This window comes from Danio rerio, chromosome 3 (assembly GCF_052040795.2).
Source record: "Danio rerio strain M-AB ecotype USA chromosome 3, GRCz13ab, whole genome shotgun sequence".
NCBI classification, from domain to species: Eukaryota; Metazoa; Chordata; class Actinopteri; order Cypriniformes; family Danionidae; genus Danio; species Danio rerio.
In genome coordinates this window covers 446,956-462,939 of record NC_141023.1, presented here as the reverse complement: position 1 = coordinate 462,939, position 15,984 = coordinate 446,956, and the positions used below count along the sequence as shown (strand labels likewise).

At 40.5% G+C, this 15,984-nt stretch overlaps 1 protein-coding gene and 1 long non-coding RNA gene across 2 annotated transcripts; one reads left to right on the top strand and one right to left on the bottom strand.

The window, feature by feature from the left end:
• The first annotated feature begins 66 nt into the window (after positions 1–66).
• Positions 67–13,531, top strand: LOC147845340 (GTPase IMAP family member 9-like). The gene is made up of 3 exons (XM_087243855.1): positions 67–115; positions 1,115–1,147; positions 12,732–13,531. The coding sequence occupies exons 1-3, from the start codon at positions 100–102 to the stop codon at positions 13,445–13,447; spliced, it is 765 nt and encodes a 254-aa protein (XP_087099981.1). The 5' UTR covers positions 67–99; the 3' UTR covers positions 13,448–13,531.
• Positions 10,708–15,579, bottom strand: LOC147845339 (uncharacterized). Its single transcript, XR_015480370.1, has 3 exons — positions 14,431–15,579; positions 13,462–13,595; positions 10,708–12,896 (listed from the first exon to the last, which is right to left on the bottom strand). It is a non-coding gene; the product is annotated as an uncharacterized LOC147845339 (long non-coding RNA).
• Between the last annotated feature and the right edge of the window lie 405 nt (positions 15,580–15,984).

Genomic DNA, 15,984 nt, shown 5'->3' with positions numbered 1-15,984 from the left:
TCAGGTTTTGTTATGTACCGTGGGCAGGGCTTGCCCATCAAAAGCCCCAGAGCTCCTTCAGCAGTCAGTCTGAGTCTGGCTCAGTGAGTGTCACGCACAATGGAGAAGAGTGCAGGTAAGGCTTGACAATTAAATATTTAAATGATGTTGTTTTTTACCTTTAACATTTTAATATCGCCGGTTTCTATGTTTAAGCCTTTATTCATTAGTATGTGTTTTAATTTGTATGAGTGGTTCCGTTCAAATGAAGCCTATTAAACAGTAAAATCAGCGCAAATGTAAGTGTTTTAGGATTATATCAGTCACACTTTACAATAATGTTTCATTAGCTGATGTGTGTACTAACATGAACTATAAGCAGTGCTTGACTTGAAAAGCATTTAACTGTGCATTATTAGCATCCAGACTCCTGCTTGTTAACATTAATTAATGCATCGTGAGTTAATATCAACTAACATTGAATGAGTTTATTTTCATAACGTATGCTCTTAGGGCTTGAGCGTCCACATATAAGTGCTAAAATAGCTAAAATACTTTGAATGTTTTATAGTTTGTTACAGACACACAGTGTGATCCTGCAACTGTTCTGCAGCATATGAAATGTCCCAAACACTATTTTAAACTGTCCAAAAAGGGAAAAAATAGTTTTTTACTCTTTGATAGTGAAAGAAAGTTCAAAGAAATGTTTTCATGTTAAATATGCATTACAAAACAGCCAGGAAACAGTGTTTTATGTACATTTAGACCACAAGTCCACATATTTGGACATCATTTTTTTCTAAAAGTACATCATATCAAAAGATGATACTTAGATTTTTAATCTAATTAGGTTCCAATAAGCCCAAATAACAAACAGAAAAAAATGCATGTAAAAAAACAGCTTGTGCCTTAATAGTTTATACAAATAGGCTACTGTGATACATGTATTGTTCAATGTTTGTTCATATTAGTAAATGCATTAACTGATGTGAAGTAATGCACTCTTATTGTAAAGTGTTACCTTTCTGTTTATTTTCCGTCATGAGTTTTATTCTTCAGTGAAATGCTGTGAAGCTTGTTTTGTGATGTAAAATAATACCAGATATATAACTCAGTCTGTGTTTGTGTTTTGCAGCAGCCGAAAGTCCACAATTCAATCGACCCAACAGTAAGTGCTTTAAATGATTTCATTGCTTATTGTCATGTGATCTTTATCAGCTAGTTTTGTTTTCTTGTATGTCTTCTATCATGTATGTGCCTTATCATATATTAATGCCTTTTATTAAAGAGCACATGTTAAAAAACAAAGGTAGAAATAAAAAGGTTGAATCGTTTGTGAGAATACTACATAATACTATGAAATACCATATTCAATTATTGTGCAACATGCAAATCCACACACTTTGCAAAAAGCAGAAGTGTGTTGTTGTTTTTTTAACCACAGCTATTCGCTTCTAACCATTTATCTGACAGGCGCATGTTGTGTACAGCAGTATGAAGCTGACTTCAAATGGACTTCCCTCTCAAACAAGGTCACACACACACAGATGAGGTGGAGAAAACACCGCAAAACTCTCTTGACAGACAGTGAGATTGATTCAGTGTTTAACACCGGAAACTCTCTCAACCACGCAACTCAGCGCGGGCACACAGAGAAAAATGTATTTTGCTATTTTTAACATTTAAATGCCAATAAAAATAAAATCACATAAATTACATAATATAAATAAAATATATAACATTAAATAACTTAACTTCTCCAAAGTTTACATATGAGCTTCACATTTAACTTGTATCTAATTGGAAATTGTATTAATTTTTAATCACTGATAAAATAAAACCCTTTTTGTTTGCATTAATTGAATTATTAGTTGAAAATCTGCCACGACACAATTAAATGACACCATTACTGTAATTTAAACTGATTTACATATTTGAATTCTTAAAATAACAAGCCAATAACCAAAACAACATACCTTAACAAAACATTGAGGCACAGTCAGTATAGTTTAACACCGGAAACTCTCTCAATCCTACATGAAAAATACACGTGCAAATGAAAACTCTAAAATCACAATAAACACACCATTTAAAGTAAAATATACTCATCACAACGATACACATTACAACAGAAACCCTAAACAGCATTTTAGTGTCAAAATATAATTGTGACTGCAAAGGGATAATAATTGTAGGATTAATTATAGAGGAGAGCGAAAATTACCTCTGATTCATTATCTGCGTGCACTGAGCGCGGGCACACAGAGGGAAGCTTTAACATTCACCCGGTGTCACACTATTTACAGCCCCACCTACAACAAACATAGTTACTCCTGAAGTGAATAAAACAAAACATTAGATGCAAGTTTTGCTGAAGTAACTATTACTTGCATATAGAAATAAATAAATAAATAAATCTCTCAAATGAATCGGCTACATACTCCCCCCTTAACTTCACAAAACTTGTACAACCACACTTAAATTCAATAAGGAAGCAATTAGGTCAAATAATTTCTGACAATTTACACCACTTAGTCATGCAACATACTGGTTACCCGAACCTCACGGGAGAAAGAACAAATGAAAGTTGATCGGGCTTCCAGATATTCCCTTGCTAAAGAAGTGCCTCTTACACTACTCAACTTGACTACTGCGTTATTTTGCTTGCCTATATTCCTATGACTTGGTCGAATGTCCTAACTTTTTAAAATAAAAGTGACTTGGTAACCCCTACGACCGCGTTGTGATTTACGCTCTGTGTCGTGTTTTGAATCAGTCTGTTCACAGGTCTAACTAACCTACCAGCCCATGTTCGTACCTGGTTTACTATTTTAGACACATTAGGGGGCGCACTGGAAATGGACAGAGAACTGATGGATCTCGGACAGGGCACTGCATCAACTCTGGGAACACTGAGTTCTTCTGTCAGAGTTGCTGGAACGGTATGGGAATTGACTCCAGTACTTATGATTTTCATTCTCTTGGAGCTGGATGCTTGTTAATCTCCTATGCTCAGCAGAATCAACTGGATCCTCCTGATACCCTATGTCTGATCCTCCTCTCACTGAATCATCTTTTGCAGGTAAGGAAGCCACCCACTCAACGATCCGCTCTGTTTCTACAGGATCATTCTGGGTTAAGCTTTCCATTAAGGTTCCATCTGACTGTTCTTGACTGGATAGTGAACCGTCACAAGACTCTCCTACTTCCACTTCAAGAGGTAAGAAATTGGCCTTCAGCATGAGATTACGGTGCACTACCTTTTCTCTACCCATATTGGTGTTTTTGATGCGAAAAGTGTGACATCTAGAGTCTTTTGAGATCACCACATAGGGTATAGATTCCCACTGATCAGCCAACTTCCTGCGGCCTCTTTCTCCCTTATTAGCCAACAACACTTGATCTCCTTCCTCAATGTCACAGCCTTTTGTCCCCTTGTTATAGAGTTCTGCCTGTCGTTCCTGACTCGCTCTCGCATTTGCTTGGGCTAAGTTAAGAGCGTCTTTAAGATCATCCCTCATCTTTGTCAAGACTTGATCGGTCAGTGAAGTAGGAACAACATATTGCCATCGTTTCTTTCCTGTGAGCTGATCTTTACACACACGGTACAGAATCCCGTCGAGGAGCTTTAGTTTTTCCCACTGTTTAAGAGTCTTCAGAACCCTTGGCGCCTCTTTTGTCCTCTCGCGTCTTGATGGCCTTCTGCCACGGGTGACATAAGAAAAAACTCTGGCCAAGACAGGGTCTGCTAACTGTTTATTCTGAAGCTCTCCCAGTGTAAACATTGGTAATGTGTCCTGACCTGCTGGGACCAAGTTGTGTACGTCCTGAATGAGCCAGTGATGCACTTTATCCTTTGGTCCTGCACTCCACGCTGCCCGACTATCCAGTATGGCTGACACTTCATCTGAGGAAAGCAAGCATTGGGGTTCAGCAGACTGACACTTGAGCGCTGATGCGAAATGCATGTTGGACCACATCTTTCTTGAACTGCTCCGCCTGCTCCATCAGGGTCTCATACGGTTCAGACACAAGTCTCTGACTTATGTGTCCCTGAACAAAGGTTGCCGACTCATTGCGTCTGCTACTACGTTTTTGCTCCCCGGGATGTACTGAATGCTGAAATTATATGGTGCTAACTTAGCAATCCACCTCTGCTCACACGCGTCATGCTTTGGCTTCGTTAAGGTGTAGGTTAACGGGTTGTTGTCTGTCCATACTGCAAAAGAATGACCTTTCAACCAATGGCTGAACTTTTCACAGATGGACCACTTTAGAGCCAAAAACTCTAAACGGTGAGCGGGATAATTGCTTTGGGCATGTGTGAGGGCCTTGCTGGCGAACGCCACAGGACGGGCTCTAGTCTCACCTTCAGGAATCTGAGAAAGTACTGCACCTAATCCATCCAGCGAAGCATCCGTTGATAGAATGAATGGACGATTGAAATCTGGGTGTGCAAGCACCACTGTTTCCAGGAGAGCGGACTTCAGCATATTAAAAGAGTCACGCTGTTCACTTTTCCAGTCGCTTGGGCTAAGCTTCCTCCAATGAGACAATTTTGCTCCATTGTTCCTTTGTCCCTTTGGCGCGGCAGTCATTGCAAATAAAGGCTTGGCTATACTAGAGCAGTTCTGTATGAATCGCTGATAAAACATAACCATTCCAAGAAAAGCTCTTATCTTTTTCTGAGATGGTGTGACCCCATCTTCCAGCATGAGATCTCTTTCATCCATCACAGCAATAGCCTGGACTTTATCAGGGTCAGCTGATACTCCTTCTTGGTCTATCACGTGACCTAGAAACCGCACACTCCGACGTAACAAGTGACATTTTTTGGAGCAAGCTTCAAGCCATGAGCCCTTAATCAAATAAACACCAACTCAAGCCTCTTCAGTGCTTCACTCTTGTTCGGCGCAAATACTAAAAGGACATCCAGATAACATAGTAAAGTCAGGAAGTTCTGGTCTCCAAATACATGCATCATGAGTCGCATAAAACTTGTGGGACTGTTGCACAAACCCTGAGGAAGTCTGTTAAACTCATAAAGCCCCATAGGCGTTGTAAAAGCAGTAAATCTTTTGTCTTCTTCGGCCATCTCTATGTTATAGAATCCCGAAGTGAGATCCATGGCACTGAAAATGGCGTTTCCACCCAGCACAGCTAGACAGTCTGCCTGCTGTGGCAAGGGATGAGCATCCTTAGTAGTGCGGGCATTCAACCATCGATAGTCGACACATATGCGCAGATCTCCACTTTTCTTCCAGACAAGCACCAATGGGGAGGCCCATTTTCTAGAGGATTTACGAATGATCTCAAGCTCCTCCATTTCTGAAAGAACATGTCTGAGCTTATGATAGTGCGCTGGTGGCACTCGCCTAAAGGGTCGATTGTCAACTAGATGTATACGATGGTAGAAACCATTCGCCTTGCCACAATCCAACTTGTTTTTTGAGAACACGTCTTCATACTTGCAGATTAGCTGCACAAGCTTTTCCTTCCAATACTGGGATACTTCGCATGCCTTTATGTTGAGGTCACCTAGGCCAAACGAGTCAAGTCTGTTGGGAGATCTTGAGTCAGAAGACGTGGCATTGTCATCCATGCAAATGGTAACTTGGCTGGAGGATATCAGCTCATGACTGGCTGGCAATTGGGGGCTCAAGTCCAGGTCCTCGAGGGCTATACAAGGGGATACGTCTGCCAGTTTTGCATTCCTCCGTAATGTCACAGGCTTGTCACTAGCATTTAGAACTTTGACTGGCACCCATCCATCACTACTCATTGATGCCACAACACGGCCAATAACAACATTCTTGCTTGAGTGTGATTTAGCAGGCTCAACGAGAACGGCACTTCCTTCTGAGATAGGCACATTGGCAGGTAACTTGGCCCATACAAGGTGCTCTCGCTGGGGACACAACACTACAGCTTGGGTAAGTTTAGCTGTCCCTACTTTAGTAGGCATTTCAGTTCCTTTCCATCTGTGGAGGCCAGACAACATGTTCAAGAACTGTGCGATATAATCATTCAATCACATTTTTCATCTGGCTAATAATGTATTTGATGACATTAGTACCCAGGATCATTTCATCTCGCTGACCAGGGACAACTAACATTGGAACATTGACCACATATCCATACACTTCTATCTCGAGGTGACAAATACTTTCAGGCTGAACGTTGACTCCACCGCAACCGACAAGGATGATATCTGGTCTCTTCTCACTTGATGTAAGAACAACCCCTGCACTCTTTAACTTGCACTCAGCTTCCTTGTTTATGGTACAGGCCATAGACCCACTATCAAGAAGTGCACGTAATGTAACGTTTGCTCCTACAATAGAGACATCGGTGTAAAACAGACTGTCAGCTTTTTCCAACTTCATCACATTTTGAAAAAGTACATTTTTATCAGGGGTTGCCTTACAGCTTTCCTCAAATATCTGAAGTTCATCCTTGTCAATGAGGGTTTCATTCTCCATGCTCACATTGTCCCCTCTCCAATGCAAGCATACTCGTTTCCCTGAGAGTGTGAGGTACCAGTTTGCTGCGGGGTTGCTTCCACCACATTAGGACAGTCTCTACGCTGATGTCCGACCCTCAAACAGTTTAGACACCGCCTCTCTCGCATGCAATGTGAACGGGTGGAATGTGCTGGATCTCCACAAACACGACAAGAGGAAAAGCGAGCCCTATGTGTCTGAAAGGACCCTGGAGAATTACGTGCGGGCTGGCTGGTTCGTTCCAACACTCTCTCCAGCATGTTGAGGACGCGTTCCAATGCTTCAGAATTAGACTGGGACACTTTAGCTTCAGAATGACTACTGGGGGTGCACGCTGTAGCATTAGCAGCAGTTAATTCACTTTCTTTTACTTCCTCTAAAACAGGAACTGCCTGAGCTGTAGATACATGGAGGGTGTGGGGCTTGACTGTATTGGGGATTCTGCGGCATTGGCTTTCTCTCTGATGTTCATCAATAGCTTCCTGGATTTCCTCAATAGACCATTTGCTCATAGGTTTGCATTTAAACACACTAGATAGCTCAGGACAGTTTCGTATGAACATCATGGCCACTTCTGCATTCATGTTTTCCATGTTACTGCCACTGCGCTGTAAATGACTGTTAGCCCGCTCTGCTGCAGAATTTAATCTCACCCAGTAATCTACAGGGCTCTCCTTAAATTTAGGCTGAGTGGCGTAGAAATCTGCCAGTGGCAAAAGGGACACAGGGTGGTCGCTAAAGTAGTGTCTTAGCATATCATAGATTTTCTCAACACTAACTGAACCAGTGCATTTAAGCCCTACTTTAATGATATTTTTGGCTCTTCCAAGGAGATGACTTTGGATAGTGCTTGCTTTCTCTGCTTCAGGGCAGCTACTCTTCTGCAGATACAGCTCCATTACATCTATCCACTCATTGACAGTGTACTTGTCACTCTCATCCCCCTTAAACATTGGTGGTTCTTTTATGTCTGATCTCACTATAAAACTAACCTTAGAAGTTTCGAGTGAGGGTTGATCTAACTGTGTTGAAGTTGTGGGTGTTGTGTTAGCGACATTTTGGCTAGCTAACAAGCGACCGGCTATGGATTCACCATCTGACTACCCAGCTCTCCTATCAGATCTATTAATTGCTGAGTGACATTGTTGTTATTGTCAGAAGGGGTTGAACATGCTGGCTGCGCTAAATCAGGACACGGGCTCACCTCTGGTAACGAAACTGAACTGGGAAATAACAGTTTTGGTGTGGCTCCTGTATTCCCTTCAACTCTGTACAAACCTCTACCCCTCCCACCTAATGGAGTGAATAAATTCAATGTATTTTGTCCCTTTTCAGCCATTATTAATGATACCACAAACTGAATTATGAGTTACTATTACAACTTAAACTTGAGAATATGTAAACCCAAAATAATCAAATGTACAAAATCTCAAATCAGAATATAGCATTGAGTGGAAAATCAGTCACCAAATGAATGTTAATGTCCAATGTATGCTGGTGTACAAAATGTGTATGTGTAAAATGTGTGTAATTGTGTATAGTTCGTAGGATTTGTAGACGAATAACGACGTATGTGTGTGCGAATGTCCAAGTGGAATCACTTGAATATCTGCTGCGTAGATCCTTGTCACACGGTACAGCCATGCGACTGAGCGCGGGCACACAGAGGGAAGCTTTAAAGGGTCACGAAACACCAAAACACATGTGTTGAGCTGTTGACAGTCGTATATGTGTCCCACACTGCTAAAAACACTATTAGGACACCTATATTTCACTAAAAAGTGTAAAGTGGTTGTTTGTACTTCCGGTTTGAAACGAATTTTTGAAGCTGCGTCACGGTCATGACATAATAGCGTGTATTCCAGCGTGCAGACTGGACGTCTGTGCCAGAGTGAGTCTTATTACGTCTTACAGTGTGCTGCATTAATGCATGAGTAAGGCTTGGTTCAAACCAATCAGCGCGCTCTATTGTGCAACTTCATTAATATTCATTACTGTCACAGTGTTTAGACGACAGAGACGCCACGTTGTGTTGGCAAAACAAGCGTGAAGTGTTGCTTTTATAGTTTGCTGCAGTGAAGTTTCGTTTTCATTTTCTCTCTGTGAGAGCGCAGCTGGAGTCACGTGTGGATTAACAGTGTACGCGACGCTCGACAACAATAACTTACGTGTCTAAGGAGGATTATTGTTTACCTGAGAGCTGTTCTCATCTGCAAACGCTGAGATCCGGATTCGCTTGTAGTCTCCTCTTAATAAAGACGCGGCTCTAGTTGCTGGTGATTGTCCTGTCTCTACAGATTTGGTAAGTGAGCGACCAGTGCTCTTTGTTTATTCAGTTCGTATTTTATTCGTATCAAACAAACTATTGCACCGAGTGTAAACAAATTAGCACTAACAGTTACAACCAAACTATAACCTCGTGTTGGATTTTGTGACCGGAATAACACACGCTGCTTTCTGACACTACCTGCCGTGTGCATCTAAGTTTCCGGGAAATGCAGGGGTTTTTTTCTCTCATTCGCCGTGCGGTATCAAACATTGCATGAAAAATACACGCTTAGAGCAGATCCTCCAATCAAATATCACGTTTGTCGCGAGGGGCATGAATGAATTCCCTGAATGAAAGAGCCAAACTGCAGTTAAAGTCCACCATTTAATAATTTGGCAAATAATTCGACTACAGATGTCCATGTAAACAGTCACATTGTCCTCTGTGGGTGTGTGTTTTGACTCTGAAATTCAGCGCGCCCAAATAGACACTCCCACACCAAGCCTCTTTTCTTCCTCCGACACTCCCCCCTAAACAGAGCTGGACACGCCCACTTTTCTGACTTTTTCCAAAGTAGAGGTGTGAAAACACCCTGCTGAAACGAGGGGCTTTCATGGCCCTTTAACATTCACCCGGTGTCACACTATTTACAGCCCCACCTACAACAAACATAGGAACTCTTGAAGTGAATAAAACAAAACATTAGATGCAAGTTTTGCTGAAGTTAACTATTACTTGCATATAGAAATAAATAAATAAACAAATCTCTCAAATGAATCGGCTACATACAATGAAGCAGAGTAGAGGGAGTTGCTAGTTTTGGAGTAATTCATCATCATTGTGGTAAATTATTGTGTTTATGAGAATTGCTTAAACTCCAGCCTGTCAGCATATCCAGTCCACAAGTTTCAAGTTTTGGTTAATTTTTGTTCCTTAATGGGATGAACCTGATAAGACCGAAAGCTGACACAGAAACGGTGGAAAACACGCTCCTGGATCGGTCAGAGATGCAGCTCGATGAACACATGGACTATACATGGTAAGACAACTCGTTTATCTTTTGTATTTGTCAACTTTCAAATCATAAAGCATGACTATTTGACTAATTAAAAGCAACGCAATGTGTTTACATCAGTTGGTGTTTCTGTGTGGAGTTTGCATGTTCTCCCCGTGTTGCCGTGGGTTTCCTCCAGGTGTTCCGGTTTCCCCCACAGTCCAAACACATGCACTATAGGGGAATTGGGTAAGCTAAATTGATGTGATGAGTGAAACATATGCTGTATAAGTTGGCGGTTCATAAAAAAAAAGAATGAATGAATAAAGATGAATATTCCCCCTCTTCAGTGTTTGACTAGTGATTGTGCTACCCACTGCGCCATCATAACACTTGAATATTCATCAAAAAAATGAAGTATTGTTCACACATGCTCAATTTATAATGGGTGCAATCTATATTTGTGAGATGGTATGCAGTTCACTAGCCAAGGATCCACGAATGTGGCTGGGTATTCTATATTATGTTGTATTAAAAGATATATTTTTGGCAGTTTCAATAAATTCTTAAATATCATTAAATCTGTCAGACGTTGAGTTGGCAAATAAACATGATTTAAACTTCTGCATTATTTCCCCAGAATACTGCGTGTCTGACGGTGGAAAACTGGAGGTCATCAGGCTCGACGACAATGCAGAACTGGCCACTGCATTTGCTCTCCTTTCTAGATCCTCCCAGCGGGTTTACAAGGAGGAGGCTTCTATTTAGCACAACATTAAAGACATGATAGTGTGGGACCCATAAATGTTGGCCAACTTACTGAAAAATCATTTTAATAAGGGGTCAGACGATATATTTCTCTTTCAGTACTATATGTTTGTTACTTATACACACACTCACACAGATACTTATACACACCTGAGACCCAAAGAATTATTTTTTCTTCTTTTTTTTTCTTTTTTCTGTGATTTCCTACATCCTTTGGGTTAAAAAGTCTACAATTTAGAGTTTTTACATTTTGTTTTTATTTTTAATTTTACAGCATGTCCACCGTAGTAGACCTCAGGACCATTTTAGTTCCAAACGACCACCACTCGAACAACAAAACTGTACAGGACATGGCTGTAAAGGGATGTTAATCCAATATTAATGTAACAAAAACTAAACTAAAGCCATTTTTTCCTTTTGTATTGGAATTCCTGAAACAGTTTAGTCTAAAAGAAAGCCGAACTAAAAAAAAAAAACATACCGGTTCAGTTAGCAAGCCTCCTCGTCTAGGCCCTGCACATCAAGTGTTGGCATCACACAGTGAGCAGTTAACTCTCTGCTGCACTGACTCTGCTCAGCTGACACTACAGTCCTGTTGCATTCACCTCAAAAGGCATTTACCAAAAACAGTGATATGTGTAACCTTAATTTTTTATTTCATTACAAAAAAGCTCTGAAACCCTTTTGTATAATAAAAAGATTTTCCAGAACCTTGTTTACATGTTTCTGCATTATTCCAGATGTTCTGTGTTAATAGTGTTTTATATTCACTTATCTACAATTAAAAAATAGTGACAGTGTGGCATAACTCTGTTAAATGCTCATTAGTTTATGTTGGTAATAATACTTACAGATGATCAATACCAGCTTGACTTTTGCCAGATAAGATTTTCTTATCTTACATATCTGTCTGTAAGCCAGCACTGGTCTCTCACTGTGAACCTGCTCTGTTCTCCTCACATTACAGCTCAATTACTCTTCTCTGACTGCTCCCACACGGAAAGAACCTATATAAACATATATGTTTTGATATAGGTTTTGATATAGGTTTTGAAGATGTGGGACATATATAAAATTGCCTGTTTTCTTATATTTTATGTACATATATGTTTATATAGGTTCTTTACGTGTGTGGGATGAATCTGGAAGTGACTTAAAATTGGAAAAAAAAAGGCTTGATCGACAAAAAAAAACATTGTGTTATACATTTCCCTCTTTTCCACTATCTAAGAAGAAAGATTTGACCTTGATTCAGGAAAATGTGTAGACATCATAGCTTTTCATCTCCTCTCACTTATTTTCCATAGTTGAATTCCATAACATGCCAGCTACATGTGATGCCAATTTCAAGTGTTTGCACATACATAAGGTTTTGCAGTTGTTGTTTTTTTTTGTTCTTGGTTATTGTTATTACCTTGATAATAGAAAATATGCATCATGTGTGACAGCTGTGAGATATAAATGAGAAAGTGAGATATATGAGCTATATAGGAGACATATCTGGTATGTACATAGGGCTTATATGTGGATATAAAGAAGCAATACAGTATACTATATGGCCTGTATATGCACATATATGCACCTCAGTTTTGGTATATTAACATATATGTGCATATATACTGCATATAGGTTTCATATGTGCGCATATATCCTCATATAGGTTCTTTCCATGTGGGCTGTTTTGTCTGCTGGTCTGTCCACGGGATCATAATTATATGGCTGTGGTCTGTCGTTTGTGTGAATATCTCAGAATATCTTATCTCGGTGTTCAAAAGTGCACCACGATCTGTCCTCTTCATACTGTTTGTCTGCTCGATCTCCCCATTCTGATGTCACTTCAGCTCTGGCACTTTTCAGATACAGAAGAACATTGTGTGACTAAAAATGACTCCAGATGGCTTAATAATAAACTTTAACGCGTATTTCAAGGAGATCTAGTTCCTATCTGTTATCCTAATCTGCCTGGTAACTCTAGCTTCATTGCTAAATGAAGATCCTGATTGGTTAACGCGGCGCGAATGTCCGAACTCGAGCGATTTGTGCGAAACGCACGTTAAGCTTGTCTAACGCCAAAATGCTGTTCTTTAACAGCATTACCTCTTCTTTAACTGTCTCTTTATTGTTAACTTTATAGTGTGTGAACAGGCCTTAATGCAGTGTGTTTACAGTGTGAAAGTAAAATAAATGATTGTGTGGTGTGTTTAATCTTCCCACACAGTGTCAGAAAGACGGATTGTTCTCCTGGGTGGAACTGCTGTTGGGAAAAGTGCATCTGCGAACACAATCCTGGCATGGAGAGAGTTCAGATCTGAGTGGTGGAGTAAGAGATCAGTAACCAGTGAATGTTCAGTGGAACACACCACAGTTTCAGGCAGATGTGTGTCTGTTGTCGACACTCCTGCATTATTACACACAGAGATGATGAAGGAGATCAGCAGAAGTGTGAGTTTATCCAGTCCTGGACCTCACGCCTTCCTCATTGTGTTTCCTGCACATACAAGATTCACTACAGAGGAGCAGCAGATCCCTCAGATGATGATGGAGATGTTTGGTGAAGAAGTGCTCAAATACTCCATCATTCTCTTCACTGGTGAAGATCAGCTCAGAGGAGTGACCATAGAGGAGCTGATAGAGGAGAACCGTGGATTAAGACGTCTAGTAGATCAGTGTGGAGGCAGATATCATGTGTTCAACAACAGAGATGAGGATAACAGACAGCAGGTGGAGGATCTACTGCAGAAGATTGACTCAATCATACAGCAGAATGGAGGAGCACACTGCACTAACCAGATGACTGAAGACACTCAGAGAAACAGAAGAGAAGAAGAAGAGGAGGAGAGATTGAGAAAGGAGAGAATCGGAGGAGAAACAAGAGCTCAGAGACCGACAGAGGAAAAGCAGAGGAATAGAAAAGACAGATGTGTGTGTTGTTGATAGGGAGAAAGAGCCCTTTTTCTGAGCTGTTCTTATATGATAATAAAAGAATATATGTGTATCTGAGTGTGTGTTTCTGTTCACATACCGCTGACAAACACACAAGGAAACTTATTATCAGGTCAGGGCTGAAGAGAGGATTGAGGGCCTACTCACACTATGCCATCCATACCGTGTCCAGGCCCGTTTCCCGGATCGTTTGAGAAGTGTGAGTGCGCTGAATCTGCCTCAAGCACGGTTCACTTGGCCGGCCCTGGCCCGGTTGTAAGAGGTGTGCCTGAGCGCGGTTCACTTGGGCTTTGGCGCGGTACGCTTGTGTGTGAGTGCAAAATGCGCCAAAGCCCGAAACTAAAAGCGAGACGTGACTTTAAGGGTCTGTTTCATATGGATTTATTAATCATTCTTACTGTTCAGTGATCGCAAACTGCCGTAGATTATTAAAGACGAGAACCCCTCACTGCACGACCTACAGCAGACCTCCTCATTCCTGCAGCACGAGGGCTTTATGATTGTTTATGAGCGCCAAAAGTGGCGGATCTGTCCGGTGAAATATCTGACTGCGTGACCCCGCATCCCTAAGCACTGTTTGGCGAAATATTTGACTGCATGTCACTGCATAACAAACCACTGACACGGTATAACTAGAGAAATCTCCACTGTGCTGCTGAGTGAGAAAACGCTTCTCACTGAACAGCGCAGCAGCGATGACGTAAGCGTGCCCAGGCCCGATTACTGTGAGTGTGGGCCTTCAGGGGAGACGGGAGGGGGGACAAGCGTGCTTTGGCCCGGTTCGAGGCAATTGTACATACAGTAGTGTGAGTACAAGCCTGAGACTGTCCTGTGTCTCTGAGCAGGCCTCTCACTGCTGCATGGGATTTTGTGCTTTTGTTTGAGAATGTCTAACCCACAGAACATTTTGTGGATTGTAGGTATTTCAAGAGTACACACATTTGTACATTTCCATCTTGTATCATTCATTAAACTGCATGGGTTATGTCAATCCAAATTTAACTGAGGTATGGACAAACTCAACCAACCTCTATTTTTATATCACTTTGTCCTCCAGAGTTGACTTTTTTTTACATTATTATTATTATTATTTCATGCTGACACAATATGTGGTGAACAAAACTTTTATCATAACTAAAAATATATGGAGTTAGATTTCTTTATTACTCAATCAAAAATATTTCGTTTTAAAGAAAAATTAAGTATATAGTAATTAAAAAATAAAAGATTTCAAATAAAAACACGTTTAATTTAAAAACTCATGTCAATGATAAAATATTTTGGATTGCAAAAATAAACAATTGTCCTATTTTGCAGTTACCACAATTTTCATTGCACACTCGTTAATTTTGCTCTCTTTTCTGCTGTCATGTATTGCACATCTAGAATCGTTGCTTGCAGGTTGAAATGTTTTGCTTGTGAGTTGAAAAGTTCTGAACCCATGAATGCCGGGGTTCATTTTGTGTCTTTATTATTCAAACAAACATCCAAAGTTTTAGACAAAATTAGGTACAATGCAATTAAAAAATAAAAGATTTCCAAAAATAAAAAACATTTATTCAAAAAAATTCACACTGCAAAAAATAAACTACTGCCCTGTTATGCAGTTACCACAAGATTGTGTGCTCATTCATTTTGCTTTCGGTTTCATTTCCTTTCATGCATAAGGTTGTGGGATTCAAAGCAGCTCAGTGTTCATCATCACAAGTTGTGCGGTTATAGAGTGGAGAAACTCTGACGTCAATTTGTAAGCAAAAACCCAGAAGTGAGTTAGCATTTTAGCACTTCCGGTTCCCTCGTCCCAAAGTCAGTGGGTATTTTGTATGGGGTTTCAGTAAAATCGCTTAAAAAAGGTCTGTGGCGAACACCAACTCAAGATACTTTCACGTTTTGTTCTACGACATAAAACACATTAGTTACAGCACACTCTTCAACTTTTAAATCGATTATGCTTCTTTAAAAAGACGGCTGCTCTCAAGTTGCTAAATGAGACTACAGGCGGCGTCGGGGATATTATACGTCATCGAGCTGATCTGGTCTGGAGCGCAGCTCGCTTGTGTTGGGCATTTGGATTTGTCTGTTATTTTAGGTATTTTCATGAAGAGTATTGTATAGTTTGATGTATTATTCTAATTGGGAATTCATGTGTAGATAATTCTTTCACATGTAAAGGCTGTCGAGACAGACTAATTTGTCGATCATTTATTTTAATTAAACGATATTATGAAGATACTGCTCACCAGTGCAGCCTGTTTCTCTCCTGCCCACAGTAATGCAAACGTGTGAATAAATGTGTAAAAATACAGACATGTTAACTATCATTAACGTGATCAAGTGATTTCTCGTCTTTTTTTCTTCATCTGAACACATTTAACTGCAATATTTACACTCCTCCATAAAATGTTCAGCAGATGTGACTGTATGAGCTGCTTTTCGCTGTACTTCGTGACAATAAAGGAATATTGAATGTTGCTCTGTGTCCATCATGATGGAACTTGCAGGCATTTGATAGACTTGTTCCTCCTCAC